Source organism: Desmodus rotundus, chromosome 8, assembly GCF_022682495.2.
Source record: "Desmodus rotundus isolate HL8 chromosome 8, HLdesRot8A.1, whole genome shotgun sequence".
Lineage (NCBI taxonomy): Eukaryota > Metazoa > Chordata > Mammalia > Chiroptera > Phyllostomidae > Desmodus > Desmodus rotundus.
In genome coordinates, this window is record NC_071394.1 from 73,930,404 (window position 1) to 73,948,129 (window position 17,726).

The 17,726-nt window shown below is 39.4% G+C and overlaps 1 protein-coding gene across 7 annotated transcripts in view; it reads left to right on the forward strand.

The window, feature by feature from the left end:
- The window catches only part of EOGT (EGF domain specific O-linked N-acetylglucosamine transferase), a 62,472-nt gene that overhangs the window by 13,571 nt on the left and 31,175 nt on the right, over window positions 1–17,726 (forward strand). For all 7 annotated transcript variants that reach the window (XM_045192338.3, XM_045192337.3, XM_045192335.3 and 4 more), the window contains one exon: window positions 4,152–4,258. In XM_045192338.3, coding sequence (XP_045048273.1) covers window positions 4,152–4,258 — 107 coding nt within the window. The remainder of the gene's footprint in view (window positions 1–4,151; window positions 4,259–17,726) is intronic.

Below are 17,726 nucleotides of genomic sequence, written 5' to 3' on the forward strand. Positions count from 1 at the left end.
ACTGGGTTTTTTTTAATTTTTTTATTTTATTGATTATGCTATTACAGTTGTCCCATTTGCCCATCTTCACTCCCCTCCACCCACATTCTCCCCCTATAGTTCATGTCCATGGATCACACTTAAAAGTTCTTTGGCTTCTACATTTCTTATACTATTCTTAACCTCCCCCTGTCTATTTTCTACCTACCATTTATGCTACTTACTCTATGTACCTTTCCCCCCCTCTCTCCCTCTCCCACTACCACTCCCCTGTTGATAACCCTCCATGTGATCTCCATTTCTGTGGTTCTGTTCCTGTTCTAGTTGTTTGCTTAGTTTTCTTTTGTTTTTGTTTTAGGTGTGGTTGTTAATAACTGTGAGTTTGCTGTCATTTTACTGTTCACATTTTTCATCTTATTTTTCTTAGATAAGTCCCTTTAACATTCCATATAATAAGGGCTTGGTGATGATGAACTCCTTGAACTTGACCTTATTTGAGAAGAACTTTATCTTCCCTTCCATTCTAAATGATAGCTTTGCTGGATAGAGTAATCTTGGATGTAGGTCCTTGCCTTTCATGACTTGGTATACTTCTTTCCAGCCCCTTCTTGCCTGTAAGGTCTCTTTTGAGAAGTCAGCTGACAGTCTTATGGGAAGTCCTTTGTAGATAACTGTGTCCTTTTCTCTTGCTGCTTCTAAGATTTTCTCCTTCTGCTTAATCTTAGGTAATGTAATTATGATGTGCCTTGGTGTGTTCCTCCTTGGGTCCAGCTTCTTTGGGACTCTCTGAGCTTCCTGGACTTCCTGGAAGTCTATTTCCTTTGCCAGATGAGGGAAGTTCTCCTTCATTATTTGTTCAAATAAGTTCTCAATTTTTTGTTCTTCCTCTTCTCCTTCGGGCACCCCTATAATTCGGATGTTGGAACGTTTCAAGATGTCCTGGAGGTTCCTAAGCCTCTCCTCAGTTTTTTGAATTCTTGTTTCTTCATTCTTTTCTGGTTGGATGTTTCTTTCTCCCTTCTGGTCCACACTGCTGATTTGAGTTCCAGTTTCCTTCCCATCCCTATTGGTTCCCTGTACATTTTCCTTTGTTTCTCTTGGTGTAGCGTACAATTTTTCATCTAATTTGTGACCAAATTCAACCAATTGTGTGAGCTTCCTGATTGCCAGTGTTTTGAACTGTGCATCTGATAGGCTGGCTATCTGTTCGCTGCTTAGTTGTATTATTTCTGGATCTTTGATCTGTTCTTTCGTTTCAGCCATTTTTTTCTTGTCTTGTGTAAAGGGGCGGAGCCTTAGGTATTCACCGGGGTGGGGTAACACTGGTACTGTGATGCTGTATGTGGGGGAGGGGCTGAGAGGGAGCAATAGCGCTCGTTCCACTCTCTGCCAGATTTCAGTCACTCCCTCCTCTACCCACAATCAAATTGGACCCTTCTCGTGCTGCTTCCTGAGTGGGTGTGTGTGTGTACATTCTGGGCCCCTGTGGGTCTCTCCAATGAACTCTCCTGTGAGGCTGGGAGTTTCTCCTGCTGGTGCCTCAACCCCCACAGGTGTTTTCAATCAGAGGTTTGAGGCTTTATTTCCATGCGCTGGAACTCTGGGTTGCGCAGTCTGTCACCTGGTCCACCTCAGTGGCCAGCTGCAGCTTTGCCCACCTTGTTCCACAATCTGCCACCTCACTGGGTCTGTCAGCCACCGCCTTGCCACAAGCCCTCTCTGTCCCGCTGCCCATCTCCGCCCCTCCTACTGGTCTGGATTAATGTTTCTTCTTTATCTCCTTGGTTGTTGGACTTCCATACAGTTCGATTTTCTGTCAGTTCTGGTTGTTTTTCATTTTTAAATTGTTGTCCTTCTTTTGGTTGTGTGAGGAGGCACAGTGTGTCTACTTACGCCTCCATCTTGGCCGGAAGTGTACCAGGTTTTTTTTATCCACCCATCTACTAATAGTCACTTAGGCTATTTCCAAATCTTGGCAAGTGCATAGAGGTGCATGTATTTGAAATTGGTGTTTTGGGATTCTTAGGATACATTCCCAGCAGTAGAATTGCTGGATCAAAAGGCAGTTCCATTCTTAATTTTTTGATGAACTTTCATATTGTTTTCCACAGTGGCTGTACCAGTATGCATTCCTACCATCAGCAAACTAGGGTTTCCTTTTATCCACATCCTCGCCAGCACTTGCTGTTTATTTGTTAATGATGGCCATTCTGACAGCTGTCAGGTGATATCTCATTGTGGTTTTAATTTTCATGTCTCTGATGGCTAGTGATGTTGAGCATTTTTTTTATATGTCTCTGGGCCCTCTGTATGTCTTCCTTGGAGAAATGTCTATTTAGGTGCTTTGCCCATTTTTTAATTGTATTGTTTGTCTTCTGGTGTTGAGTCATATAAGTCCTTTATATATTTTGGAGATTAAACCCTTGTCCAATGTATTGTTGTCACATATGTTCTTCTATACAGTGGGTTCCCTTTTCATTTTGATGATGGTTTCTTTATCTGTGCAGAAGCTTTTTAATTTGATGTAGTCGCATTTGCTTATTATTTACTCTGTTCCCTTGCCCTAGGAGATTTGTCGGCAAAAATATTGCTACATGAGATAGCTGAAATTTTACTGCTTATGTTTTCCTTCAGGATTTTTATGGTATTGTGACTTATACTTGTCTTTATCCATTTTGAGTTTATTCTGATGTATGGTATAAGATGGTGGTCTAATTTTATCTTTTGGCATGTATCAGTGTCCAGTTATCCCAATATCATTTATTGAAGAGACTCTCTCTCTCTCTTTCTTTTTTTGAAGAGACTGTGTTTACTTCATTGTGTGCTCTTGCCTCCTTTGTCAAATATTAATTAAACCCATAAGGATGTGGGTTTATTTCTGGACTGTCTATTCTGTTCCATTAATCTATGTGTTTGTTCTTATGCTAGTACCAGACTGTTTTGATTACAGTAGCCGTGTAGTGTAGATTGAGATAAGGTATGGTGATTCCTTCAACCTTGTTCGTCTTTCTCAAAATTGCTGAGGCTATTCAGGGTCATTTTTGGTTCCATACGAATTTTTGGAATATTTTTTCTCATTCTGTGAAGTATACCATTGATATTTTAATAGGAATTCCATTCATTCTATAGAATGCTTTGGGTAGTATGGACATTTTAATGATATTAATTCTTCCAATCCATGAACATGATATATACTTCCACTTATTTGTATTTTCTTCAGTTTCCTTCTTCCGTTTCCTGTAGTTTTCTGAGTACAGGTCTTTGGTTTCCTTGGTTAAACTTATTCCTAAGTACTTTATTTTTTTTGTTGTTGTTGCAGTAGTAAATGGGATCGTTTTCTTAGTTCCTCTTTCTGATAGTTCATTATTGGTGTATAAAAATGCCATTGATTTCTGAGTATTGACTTTGTATCCATTTACTTTGCCAAATTCATTTATTGGATCTGGTAGTTTTTTGGTGGAGCCTATAGGGTTCCTGTGTACACTTTCATGTCATCTATGAATAATGCAGTGTTACTTCCTCCTTTCCAGTATGGATGCCTTTTATGTCTTCTTGTCTGATCAGTGTGGCTAGGACTTCCAGTACTATATTGAATAAGAGAGGTGAAAGTGAACATCCCTGTCTTGTTCCTGATTTTAAGGGAATTCTTTTAGTTTTTGTGCATTTAATATGATGTTGGCTGTAGGTTTTTCCTATATGGCCTTTGTTACGTTGAGGTATGCTCCCTCTATTCCCACTTTTACACGGGATAATTCTGTCCAGTGTAATTCTGGAATGCTGCCTTTCTCAGAATCCAAGGAGTCTATGCCAAGAGAGCCTCTGGGTCAGTGTTACTTCTTAGACTCATCAGACTCCAGGAAACCTTTTTGAATCTTCTCACTGTACTGGTAGATTATTTAGCCAACTTAATGTGTAAATTTCTTCTTTGTTACCAGTTTGTTTGAAAGTTACCAGTGTATCTTGCACTGAAATTTAAAATCATTTTTATTCCTTATCTCAATGTTAAAATCAGTATCAAGTTATGTGTTAGTAAGTTTGAGAAGTTCCACATGTCTTCCTAAGTGCCTATTCTAGAAATAAAATTACCCTAATGAACAGACCTTAAGTGACAGTGTTGCAGTAGGATGTTCAGGAGAATCACTTTGAAAGTATCTCCCAATTCATACTTTTAGGTTTGCGGAGCTCCAGAGCTATACTCAGCTAAACTTCAGACCTATAGAAGATGCTAAATGTGATATCGTTATTGAAAAACCAACCTACTTCATGAAATTGGATGCAGGTGAGAAGTGAATTTAACTATAATTTACTTCTTTTATTTTAATTTTATTTTCTTAAAGATTTTATTTATTTTTAGACAGAGGGGCAGGGAGGGGGAAAGAGAGAGGAAGAGAAACATCAAGTGTGGTTGCCTCCTCTGCGCCCCCTGCTGGGGACTGGACCCACAACCCAGGCATGTGCCCTGACTGGAAATCGAACCCACAACCCTTTGGTTCACAGGCCTGTGCTTAATCTACTGAGCCACACCAGCCAGGGCTATAATTTATTAATGAGACTTTGTTCCTTTTTTGATATACACATGTAGTGATTTCCTGTGACTTTTTGGGAAGCAGTATGACATTAAGTAGTGGATTTGCTTTCTGCTTTCTTCTCTGAAGAAGGGAATTTGTTTGAATTTCCCTTCATTTAATACTTGAGTAGTTTTAAAAAATATTTTATTTATTTATTCTTAGAGAAAGGGGAAGGGAGGGAGAAAGAGAATGAGAGAACATCAGTGTGTGGTTGCCTCTCGTGTGTCCCCAACTGGGAACCTGGCCTGCAACTCGGGTATGTGCCCCGACTGGGAATTGAACTGGCGACCCTTTGGTTCGCAGGCTGGCATTCAATGCACTGAACCACACCAGCCACGGCTAATATTTTATTTTATTTTATTTTATTTTTTATTTATTTTTTTCCTTATTTAATTGATGTTCGAAAACAGTTGTCTCCATTTCCCCACTACCACTTTCTGCCGCCCTACCCACGCCCACCTCCCACCCTCAATCCCGCCCTCCCTTGATTCCATCATTGGTCCCTCATTCATGTTCATTTATGTCCCTTTTCATTCTTTCCCACGTTATTTCCTTCTCCCCTCCACTCTGGTTACTGTCAGCTTGTTGTCAATTTCAATGTCTCTGACTATATTTTGCTTGCCAGTTTGTTTTGATAACTAGGTTCCAATTATAGGTGAGATAATATGGTATTTGTCTTTCACCACTTGGCTTACTTCACCAAGCATAATACTTTCCAGTTCCATCCTTGTTGTTGCGAAGGGTAGGAACTAACTTCTTTGTTTCTGTTGCGTAGTAATCCATTGTGTAAATGTACCATAGTTTATTGATCCACTCACTTACTGATGGGCACATAGGGTGCTTCCAGCACTTGGCTATTGTAAATTGTGGTGCTATGAACATTGGGGTGCATAGGTTCTTTTCAAATAGTGTTTCAGGATTCTTAGGGTATAAACATAGCAGTGGAATTGCTGAGTCAAAAGGCAATTCCATTTTTAGTTTCTTGAGGAAATTTCATATTGTTTTCCACAGATGCTGTACCAGTTTACTTTCCCACCAACAGTGCACTAGGGTTCCCTTTTCTCCGCAACCTCTCTAACACTTATTGTTTGTAGATTTATTTATGATGGCCATTCTGATCGGTGTGAGGTAGTATCTCATTGTGGTTTTAATTTGCATCTCTCTGATGGCCAGTGATGCTGAGCATCCTTTCAAATGTTCTGGACCCTCTGTATGTCCTCTTTGGAGAAGTGTCTGTTGAAGTCCTATGCCCATTTTTTAATTTGACTATTTGTCTTCCTGGAGTGGAGTCATGTAAGTTCTTTATATATTTTGGAGATCAAACCCTTGTCCGTGATATCATGGGCAAATAAATATGTTTTCCCGTACAGGTGGTTCCCTTTTCATTTTGCTAATGTTTTCTTTAGCCGTGGAGAAGCTTTTTATTTTGATGAGATCCCATTTGTTTATACTTTCCTTTATGTCCCTTGCTAGGGGACATAATGGTAAAAATATTGCTGCATGGAATATCTGAGATTTTCCTGCCTTATTTTCTCTTCTAGGACTTTTATGATATCACCACGGATATTAAGTCTTTTATCCACCTTGAATTTATTTTTGTGTGGTGTAAGTTTGTGGTTGAGTTTCATTTTTTTGCATGTAGCTGTCCAGATGTCCAACACCATTTGTTGAAGAGGCTATTTTGATTCCATTTTATGTTTCTGCCCCCTTTGTCGAATACTAATTGACCATAAAGACTTGGGTTTATTTCTGGCCTCTCTATTCCGTTCCATTGATCTATGTGTCTGTTCTCATACCAGTACCAGGCTGTTTTGATTAAGTGGCCTTGTAACATAGTTTGATGTCAGGTAGGGTGATCCACCTACTTTGTTCTTCTTTCTCATTGCTGCAGCTATTCTGGGTTGTTTATGGTTTCATACAAAATTTCTGAAATGTTTGTTCTATATCTGTGAAATATATCATTGGTATTTTCATAGGGATTGAGTTGAACATATAAATCACTTTGGGTAGTATGGATATTTTGATGATGTTAATTTTTCCAGTCCATGAACATGGTATATGCTTCCATTTATTTGTGTCTTCCTCATTTTCTTTATTCAGTGTTGTATAGATTTCTAATTCTAAGTACAGGTCTTTTACCTCCTTAGTTAGGTTTATTTCGAGGCATTTTATTTTTCTTGTTCCTATAGCAAATGTGATTTTTTTCCTGATTTCTGTTTCTGACATTTCATTGTTGGTATACAAAAATGCCTTCAATTTATGAATATTGATTTTGTATACCCCCGTTTTCCCAAATCCACTTATTAGAGCAGGTAGTTTCTTGGTGGAGTCTATAAGGTTTTCTATGAACACTATCATGTCATCTGCACACAGTGAGTATTTTGCTTCCTCCTTTCCAATTTGGATGCCGTTTATTTCTTCTTGTTTGATTGCTGTGCCTAGGACTTCCAATACTGTGTTGAAGAGAAACGGTGAAAGTGGACATCCTTGTCTTGTTCCTGATCTTAGTGGGAAAGCTTTTAGTTTTTGCCCATTGATTGTGATGTTGGCTGCAGGTCTCTAATATATGGCCTTTATTATGGTGAGGAATGCTCCCTCTATTCCCACTTTGCTGAGTGTTTTTATCATAAATGGGTGCTGTACCTTATCAAATGCTTTTTCTGCATCTATTGATATAATCATGTGATTTTTGTCTTCCGTTTTGTTTATGTGATGTATTATGTGTATTGATTTACGAATATTGTACCATCCTTGCATCCCTGGGATGAATCCCACTTGATCATGGTGTATGATCTTTTTAATGTTTGTTGGATGTGGTTTGCCAACATTTTGTTGAGAATTTTAGCATCTATGTTCATCAGTGATATTGGCCTGGAGTTTTCTTTCTTTGTTATGTCTTTATCTGATTTTGGGATTAGGATGATGCTGGCTTCATAAAAAGAGTTTGGGAGTCTCTTGTTTCCTTGGATTTTTTTGAATAGTCTGTGAAGGATAGGGTTTAGCTCTTCCTTAAATGTTTTGTAATATTCTCCTGTGAAACCATCCAGTCCAGAGCTTTTGTGTGCTGGGAGTTTTTTTGATTGCTGCTTCGATTTCATCAGCTGTTACTGGTCTTTTCAGGCTTTCTGCTTCATCTTCATTCAGTTTTGGAACATTATATTTTTCTAGAAATTTGTCCATTTCACTTAGATTTTCAAATTTCTTGGCATACAGTTCTTTGTAGTAATTTCTTAGAATCCTTTGTATTTCTGTGGTCTCAGTTGTAATCTCTCCTCTTTCATTTCTAATTGTGTTTATTTGGATCCTCTCTCTTTTTTTCTTGATGAGCCTGCTTAAAGGCTTGTCGATTTTGTTTATCTTTTCAAAGAACTCACTCCTGGATTCATTGATCCTTAGAATTGTGCTTTTAGTCTCTATGTCATTTTATTTTGCTCTGATCTTGGTAATTTCCTTCCTTCTACTTGCTCTGGGCTGTGTTTGTTGTTGTTCCTCCAGTTCTTGTAGGTGTAGGGTTAGATTGTTTATTTGAAATGTTTCTATCTTTTTTAGGTAGTCCTGTATCACTATGAACTTCCCTCTCAGGACTACCCTCACTGTGTCCCATATGTTTTAGATTGTTGTGAGTTCATTTTCATTTGTTTCCAGAAACTTTTTGATTTATTCCTTGATCTCATTCTTAACCCATTCATTATTTAATAGCATGCTAGTCAATCTCCATGAGTTTAAGTGTTTCTGAGTTTTTTCCTTTGGGGTTGGTTTCTAGTTTCAGTCCCTTGTGGTCAGAGAAAATGCTTGATATGATCTCAATTTTCTTGAACTTGTTGAGGCTTGTTTTGTGTCCTATCATGTGGTCCATCTTTGAAAATGTTCCATGTGCGTTTGATAAGAATGTGTATTTTTGCTTCTTTGGGATGAAAGACTCTCTATATATTAGTTAAGTCTATTTCATCTAGGGTATTGTTCAATGCCACAATATCCTTGTTGATATTTTTTGGGGGTATTTCTATCCAGTTTTGACAGTGGGGTGTTAAAATCCCCTAGTATAGGTGTTTTGCTGTCTATATCTTTCTTGAAGTCCTGCGAAACTTTCCTCATGTGTTTGGGTGCTATTATATTGGGTGCATATATGTTTATAATGTTTATGCCTTTTTGATGGATTCTTCCCCTAAGTATTATGAAGTGTCCGTCTGGGTCTCTTTTTATGGTCTTTGTTTTGAAGTATTTTGTCAGATACAAGTATTGCTACCCTGGCTTTTTTTCCTGCCTGTTGAGATGGAATATTTTTTCCAGCCCTTCACTTTCATTTTGTGTAGGTCTTTTGTTCTGAGATAGGTCTTTTGTAGGCATTATATATGTGTGGGTGAGGATTTCTTATCCATTCAGCTACCCTATGTCTTTTGATTGGAGTATTTAATCCATTTACATTTAAGGTAATTATTGATCGGTACTTATTCATTGTCATTTTACTCCCTTTGTACCTTTGTTCCCTTTTCACTCTTTTTCTTCCTCTTCTTAAAGTAGTCACTTTAGCATATCTTTCAGTGCTGGTTTGGTGGAGGTGTATTCTTTGAGACTTCTTTGGTCTGGGAAACTCCTTATTTTGCCTTCCATTTTAATTGTGAGCCTTCCTGTATATAGTAGTCTCAGTTGCAGGCCTCTGGTTCTCATTACTTGCCATTTCCTTCTGACTTGTAATGTTTCTATTGAGAAGTCAGTTGCTAGCCTTATTGGGGCTCCCTTGTATGTTACTTCCTCTTTCTCCCTTGCTGCCTTTAAGATTCTCTCTTTGTCTCTAAATTTTGCCATTTTAATTATGATGTGTCTTCCAGTGGGCCTCTTTTGGGTTCTCTTGATTGGGACCCTCTCTGCTTCCTGGACTTGTATGGCTTCTTCTCTCATCAAATTAGGGAAGTTTTCCATCATTACTTTTTCAAACAGGTTTTCTATCCCTTGCTCCTCCTCTTCTCCTTCTGGTATTCCTATTATGTGGATATTATTCCATTTCATGTTGTCCTGCATTTCCTTTAACCCCTCTTCATTTTTTTTATAGTCTTCTTTCCTTTTCTTGCTGTTTTGGGGAGGTTTTTTTCTACTTTGTCCTCTAGCTCACTGATATCTTCCTCTGCTTCATCTAGCCTGCTTTTGATTCCTTCTACTATATTTAATTCAAAAATTATATTCTTCATTTCTTCTTGGCCCTTGCTGATTGTTTCTTTGTCCTTTTCTTTTTTGGTGATATAGTTTGCAGCAAGTTTCTGGTAATTTCCCTGTAGGTTTTGGTAGTTTGCACTGAGTTCATTTGGCTTCTTTATAATTGTTTTGAACTCAATATCTAATAGTTGAGTTCTGTCTATTTCATTTAGCATTCGTTCTGAGGATTCCTCTTTTCCTTTAGATTGGGGGTTGTTTCTTTGTGTTCCCATTGTTTGTGGGACTCTTCTTATTTGCTTCTGTTTCTTAAATTGATCTATTTTGAATTTCTGACTTTGTGGTTGAACTTCTATGGTGGGAGGCCTTTGAGATACAGTGGTGCAGTCTCCCTGATCACCTGAACTCGATGTTCTTGGGATGTCCTTTATGCCTTTCATGCTGGTTTTTTGGATGTAATTGCCTTTTGACTGTTGTTGCGTCATTCTTTCATGGGTCCTTCTCTCTTGCTGGTTGACTTAGGGTCACTTGCCCACCATGTCTCATGTGCTGTTTTTGCAGGTGGTACCTGAACAAAACCACAGAGCCCAAGAAACAAACCCACACTTGCAACTATAGCTCCCCACAACAACCCCACTATCAGTAGCAAATGAACCAGTATTAATAAGGCTGTAAGAAGATTAAGACTACTATAAGAGAGTGGGTATGAGATGACCTACTGAAAGAGAAATTATTTTGATAGGGTAGAGGGAGCAGCACTTATAAGAGTTGGGAGTTGGAATAATGGAAGGAGAGAAGGTATAGTTTACCTCATGAATAAAGAAAGGGAGTGATGAGTATGGAATGGAATATGAGAAGGGAAGCATATAATATTAGGTTTAAATAGAAATTAAAATAGTATAAAATAAAGAGGGACAGAGAAAGAAAAAGGAAGGAAAAATATTAAATAATTAATAAAAATATAGGAGCCAGATTGGAGAGAAAGATCCACCAGAGTACTATCAACAACAAACAAACTAAAATTAATATAGGTGGTATGGGAATAAGAGGGAAAAATGAAACAAAGAAAAGTCTCTTTCCTTACAAAGAAAAGAGATGTTTAGCGGAATTGGCAGTGGTTTTATAATGATAGAGGGAGAGGGAATACCTCCTTCTTTTGTAAGGGACAAAAACTAGACTGAGGGAAAAATTAAAATTTGGGATGTAAAGGAAAAGGAAAAATGGAGAGTAAAGAAAAACAAAAGGGCAGGGTGAAATAGAAATAGAAGAAAGACAAAAAAAAAAAAAAGAAAAGAAAAACAGGCTAAGATGGCATAATTAGAATTTAAGTAAAAAATAAAAAGTAGGAGAGGCGTCCAGTAAAATTTGTCATATGAAATACAGAATTAGTGAAGCTCTAGAGATAACCTTGAAAAAACAATGTAACAACAACTACCCTACCCAGAACCAGCTAGCAAAGTTTGTTACAAGTGTAGAGAGAATGCTGGTATTCTAATAGGTGGGCAAAAGGATATGAAATGACCCTTGAGAAGAGACTTCATTTTTAGTGTCTGGACAAGGGAGAAATAGTAAGAGTATGGAATGGAAACAAGTTGTAGCTACAGAGAAAACCAAATTTGAAATGAGAATATTGCAAGGAAAGAGGAAGGTAAGATGGGCTAGGAGAAGGGAGAGGCAAAATATGTGGATTGAAATATACTATAGTATAAAATCTAGTGAGTTATTATATACAAATTCGCTGGACAAGAAATGAATGTTATAAAGCTATGCAGGAAAGGAAATATCACAAATCATGAAGGAGATCACAGTGGCTTTTCTATTGATAGTATCTTGTATTTACCACTGTTTTTTTTCTTTCTGTATCTGCCTCTGGTGATGTCAGATGTGGATCCCTCCCGTCTGACCTTAGGCAGCCTGTTTGATACTTCCAGTGATCTGCTGTCTCTGGCTGTCTCTTTCAATTGCTAATACGGTCACTCTGCATTCAGTAGTCAGGTTTAAGCACCCTAGGGCAGGGCTGAATCCCTCCTGCAGTTGGGGCTATTGTTTCCCCTCAGGTAGTGGCTGCTTGGAGGGGAGTGGACTGCCTGAGCAGGATGATTGCTGTGTATGGGGGTTGGCTCAGCACCTGATCCCGGCAGCTACTTTCTCAGTTCTCTCCCCAAAGCCTCTGTCCCCAGTCTCTCCTCAAGTCTCTGTAGTCCTCTCTGTTCCACATTTGCCAGTGATCTACTGTCTCTGGCTATCTTCTTCGGTTGTTTATCTGGTCACTAGAACTCAGCAGTCAGGCTTAAGCACCAAAGGGCCAGGGCAGAGACCCTCCTGGGTTTGGGGCTGTTGTTTTTCCCCTCACGCTACTGCTGCTCGGAGGGGAGTGGTCTGCCTGAGCATGAAGGCTGCTGCTGACTGGGGGATGACTCAGCACCAGGATCCCCATGGCTCCTCTCTAAGTTCTCTCCCCAAAGCCTCTGTACCTGGTCTCTCCTCAAGCATCTCTAGTGGCTCTGCCCCTGCCTTTGCCTGAGCCCCAGGTAAGTGGCTGCAAATGAAAATTTGTGTGTTGGCCCTTGTGTCTCCAACCGTCTGTCTCTGGCAGAGAGCAACCCTGCTGCTTTTTCCACTGGTTGTTATCTGTGTACTTTTTGGGCTCTGGTGTTCTAGGCTGGGAATCCTAGCTTAGGGTTTAGACTCCAATCTTCTCTGGGGGATCCAAACGGCTGCTTAATTATCCCACTAGCACTGACGCCTGTGGGCGCCCAGCCAGCCCTCTCGAGTCTCTACTGCACTCCTTACCAGACTGGTTGTGCTGAAACTGGTTCTGTATGTCCAATGTTATATGCTTCTCTCTGGCTATAGTTCAGTTGTTTGTTCCAGATGGTTTCTACACAATGGAGTTATAACTCAAGATTGGTCCTGGGAGGAGGTCTGTGTGACTTCCATTCACTCCTCCGTGGTCTTCCCTCTCTCTCTGAAGGGCTTTCAATACTTCAGTATTTTAGAAGAAACCTGCATATTTGTATCAAATAACTCAATCAGAATCAAAAGGTGAGGGAATATGTATATATAGCATTGTAACTAAATTTATCCCATCACCTTTCTCTAATCCCTTAGAGTGAGCCTCATTAGAATTTTTTTCAAAATAAAAGCCATTTATGTACTGTGGGCAGGAAAGGAATGTCCATGACCTCTTTTGGCAAACTTTCTGATATTGTTCCCACGACTGAAATGAACTTAACATTCCTCTGGAAGTTGGGTTTGCCATATAGTCTTGGGAAAAGAGTTGAAATTACAATGATTTTCCCATTTATGCATATACTTCTTATTCTCAACCTACAAGCACAGTTTCAACTTTGTGGACTATTTGTTCTGCAGAGGAGAAACATGAATTGTGCTATACTCTTGCTCATTACGTGAGGTGAGGATTACAGTGCCACACTATATCAAAGTTTTCAGAGGCTGGGCTTACAGTGAATATTTCAGAATTAATATAATCTATTGATCAGCTTAACAATAACCCACAACCTTCGGACCAACTAATCTATTGATCATATTTTAATGTGTTCTGCCTCTGAAGACATAATTCTTTTATTTATTTATTTATTGTTTTTTGTTCAAGTACAGTGTTTCCATTTTACTCCCTCCATTCCCCCTGTCCCCAGCCATCCCTACTCCCAACCATTGATTCTACCCCTCTTTGGTTTTGTCCATGTGTCCTTTGTACATGTTCCTGAAAACCTTTCCTCCTTTTCCCCCCATTATCCCCTCCCACCTCCCCTCTGGTTACTGACAGTATGTTCTCAATTTCAATGTCTCTGGTTCTATTTTGCTTGCTTATTTGTTTTACTGATTGGGTTCCACTTATAGATGAGATCATATGGTATTTTTCTTTCACTGCCTGGCTTATTTCACTTAGCATAATGCTCTCCAGTTCCATCCATGCTGTTCCAAAGGGTAGGAGTTCCTTTCTTTCTGCTGCATAGTATTCCATCATGTAGATGTACCATACATAGTCTTTTGATCCACTCATTTGCTGATGGGCACACTTCCAGGCGATGGGCACACCTGGAAGCAGGTTGCTTCCAGCAATTGGCTATTGTAAATTGTGCTGCTATGAACATTGGGGTGCATAGGTTCTTTTGAATTGAGGTTTCAGGATTCTTAGGGTATAATCCCAGCAGTGGAATTGCCGGGTCAAAAGGCAGTTCCATTTTTAGTTTTCTGAGGAAATTTCCATACTGTGTTCTGTAGTGGCTGCACCAGTCTGCATCCCCACCAACAGTGCACTAGGTTGGTAGTGCACCAACCTAGTACATCTTCTCCAACACTTGTTGTAATTTATTTATGATGGCCATTCTTACCAGTGTGAAGTGGTATCTCATTGTGGTTTTATGAAGTCATAATTCTTATATCACAAAGTATTACATTCAGAAATCAAACAAATTTAAGTTTTTGAAATGAGAAAGTAAAAATCTAGGTTTGATGTCCTGCCTCATTTTTAAAATATACAAATTAAAAAGGGTCAAAGAAAACATTGATCTACCTGTAAAAGGTTTGAACATAGGTGAACTGCTATACTTATGGAGACACTTAGGCAATAATGTATGTCAAGGGGAGTAATTGGCCAGGGTAGACATGCACCATTTCTTTCTTATAGTTATAACTACATTTTTATTCTGCCTTAGGCTGTCTTCCAGTTTCCCTTTTCATAATACCTCTTACCTTGAGAGAATGAGCATACCGAAGAATAAGAGTTGTGAGGGAGTACATTTCTTGAGGACGGAGCCTGAATTTTCCTTTCCCTTAGAAGTCCTCCTAGTGCCACGTGCTCTTCTGTGTGTGCGGCACCCCTCAGTACGTGTTGTGAACCTGCTGCATGACACCTGTGAGAGCTGTTATGCACCATGGGCTAACTTGGGAAAAGGGCTGTGCTGGGATAGAATTTTCTCTTTTCTTGTTTATTTACAAATACACTCTCTGTTAAGATTTCTCTGGATGAAAAAAGGAGCCCCTCCAAATATCCATCTAAATTACCTGTCTAAAAAAACTGAGTATTTTTTAACTCTTACTTTCTTCCACACAGTGTGATTGTTCACTGTGAGAATAAAGTCAAAGTAATTCATGATATCTGCTTTTAAGAACACTGTTTTTCTTTTAATAAACATATTTTCTCCTTTAAGGTGCATGTTTTAAATGTCATTTCCTAAAATTCATCCTGTTTATATTTGCACATTTCTAGGTGGAAGACAGTACACCCAAGTTAGGGGTCAGGGTTGTAGGTGGGGCCGGGGATGCTTGGTTTCTTTTTAATGATGAACTTGGGGTACTTTGGTTCTTCTCTGTCTGCCCAGTGCAGCAGGATCTTGCTAGTCTTCATTGCTTCACTGTGTACCAGGCCCTAGGTGGGCAATTTTAGATAATCTTTGCATTTCTATTAACAAAGCTGGCACCTAAGTATAAGGATGTCCTTTTCCTAGTAGACAAGCTTAGGGATTTTAAGAACTTATCTGAGAACATGGTTCATGAATGGCTTAGCTAGGATTCCACCTAGTTCTTTAGTTACAAAGTTCATGCTCTTTCAATTAGAACATGAGACATTCAACCCTCTTATTTATTTTATTTTTTAATATATGTTATTGATTATGCTATTATAGTTGTCCAATTTTTTCCTCCCCTTTATTTCCCTCTGCCCTGTACCCTCCCTCCCATCATCATTCCCCCACTTTAGTTCATGTCCATAGGACATACATACAAGTTCTTTGGCTTCTCCATTTCCCATACTATTCTTAACTTCCCCCTGTCTATTTTGTACCTACCATTTATGCTTCTTATTCCCTGTACCTTTTCCCCATCCTCCCACCCCTTGCTGATAATGCTCCATGTGATCTCTATTTCTGTGAATCTATTGCTGTTCTAGTTATTTGCTTAGTTCATTTTTGTTTTTGTTTTTGTTCTTTTAGGTTCAGTTGTTAGTCATGAGTTTGTTGTCACTTCACTGTTTGTATTTTTGTTCTTTTTTTTTAGATAGGACCCTTTAACATTTCATATATAAGGACTTGGTGATGACGAACTCCTTTAACTTGACCTTTTCTGGGAAACACGTTAACTGCCCTTCCATTCTAAGTGATAGCTTTGCTGGATAGAGTCATCTTGGATGTATGTCCTTCCCTGTCATGACTTCAAATACTTCTTTCCAGCCACTTCTTGCCTGCAAGGTTTCTTTTGAGAAATCAGCTGATAGTATGATGGGAACTCCTTTGTAGGGAACTGTCTCCTTTTCTCTTGCTGCTTTTAAGATTCTCTCATCTTTAGTCTTGGATAATGTAAATATGACGTGCCTTGGTTTGTGCTTCCTTGTGTCCAAGTTTTTTGGGACTCTCTGAGGTTCCTGAACTTCCTAGAAGTCTATTTCCTTCACCATATTGGGGAAGTTCTCCTTCATTTTTTTTCAAATAAGTTTTCAATTTCTTGCTCTTCCTCTTCTTCTGCCACTCCTATGATTTGGATGTTGGAATGTTTAAAGTTGTCCCGGCAGTTCCTAAGCCTCTCCTCATTTTTTTTGAATTCTTGTTTCTTTATTCTGTTGCAGTTGAATGTTTGTTTCTTTGTTGTGCTCCAAAGCATTGATTTGAGTCCTGGTTTCCTTCCTGTCACTGTTGGTTACCTGTACATTTTCCTTTATTTCACTTTTCATAGTCTGCACTTTTTCCTCTATTTTGTGACCATACTCAACCATTGCTGTGAGCATCCTAATTAGCAGTGTTTTGAACTCTGTGTCTGATAGGTTAGCTGTGTGTTTATTGCTTAATTGTATTCTTTCTGGACCTTTGATCTGTTCTTTCATTTGGGGCATATTTTTTTGTCTTGGTGTGGCTGTTACGTAGTAAGTGCAAGGCCTTAGGTATTCCCCAGGGGTGGGCAACCCACATTGCTGAGTTGTGGCTCTGTGTGTGGGGGAGGGGTTTGAGAGGGAACAAATAGTGCCAGTTGCTCAGCTCTCAGCTGGCTTTCAGTCACTTCCTCCACTGCCCACAAGCAAATTGGGCCCTTCTGATGCTGATTCCCAGGTAGGTGGTTTTGTGACATTCTAGGACCATGTAGGACTCTTTAATGACCTCTCCTGTGAGGCTGGGATTTTCTCCTTCCACTTCAATCCCCACTGCTTTTTTCAGCCAGATATTTTGAGGCTTTATTTCCCTGTACTGGAACCCTGGGTTGTGTTGTCTGTCTTGCTCCCCAGTTGTTCCTCCCAGTTTATCCCCACCCAAATGTGAAACTTCCTATATGCCAGCCGCTGCCTTGCTGAGAGTGCTCTCCACTCAGCTGCCTGTATCCTCCCTCCTACCTGTCTGGATGAATGTTTCTTCTTTAACTCCTTGGTTTTCGGACTGCCATACAGTTCTATTTTCTGGGAGTTCTGGTTCTTTCTTTCTTTTTTTAGTTATGTTATTGTTGTTCAATTAGAGTTGTCTGCATTTTCTCCCCCATCCCCACTCCAGCCAAACCCACCTCACTCCCTTGCTTCCACCTTCCCCCTTGGTTTTGTCCATGTGTCCTTTATAGTAGTTCCTGAAAAGTCTTCTCCCCACTGTCCCCTGCCCCCACCCACCCCGGCTATTGTTAGATTGTTCTTAAGTTAAATGACTCTGGTTATATTTTGTTTGCTTTTTCTTTTCTTGATTATGTTCCAGTGAAAGGTGAGATCATATGGTATTTCTTCCTCACCACCTCACTTATTTCACTTAGCATAAAGCTCTCCAGTTCCAACCATATTGTCCCAAATGGTAGGAGCTCCTTCTTTTTCTCTGCTGCGTAGAATTCCATCTTGTAAATGTACCATAGTCTTTTGATCCACTCATTTGCTGATGGGCACTTAGGTTGTTTCCAGCACTTGGCTGTTGTAAATTGTGCTGCTATGATATTGGGGAGCATAGGTTCTTTTGAATTGGGGTTTCAGGGTTCTTAGGGTATAATCCCAGCAGTGGAAATGCTGGGTCAAAAGGCAGTTCCATTTTTAGTTTTCTGAGGAAATTC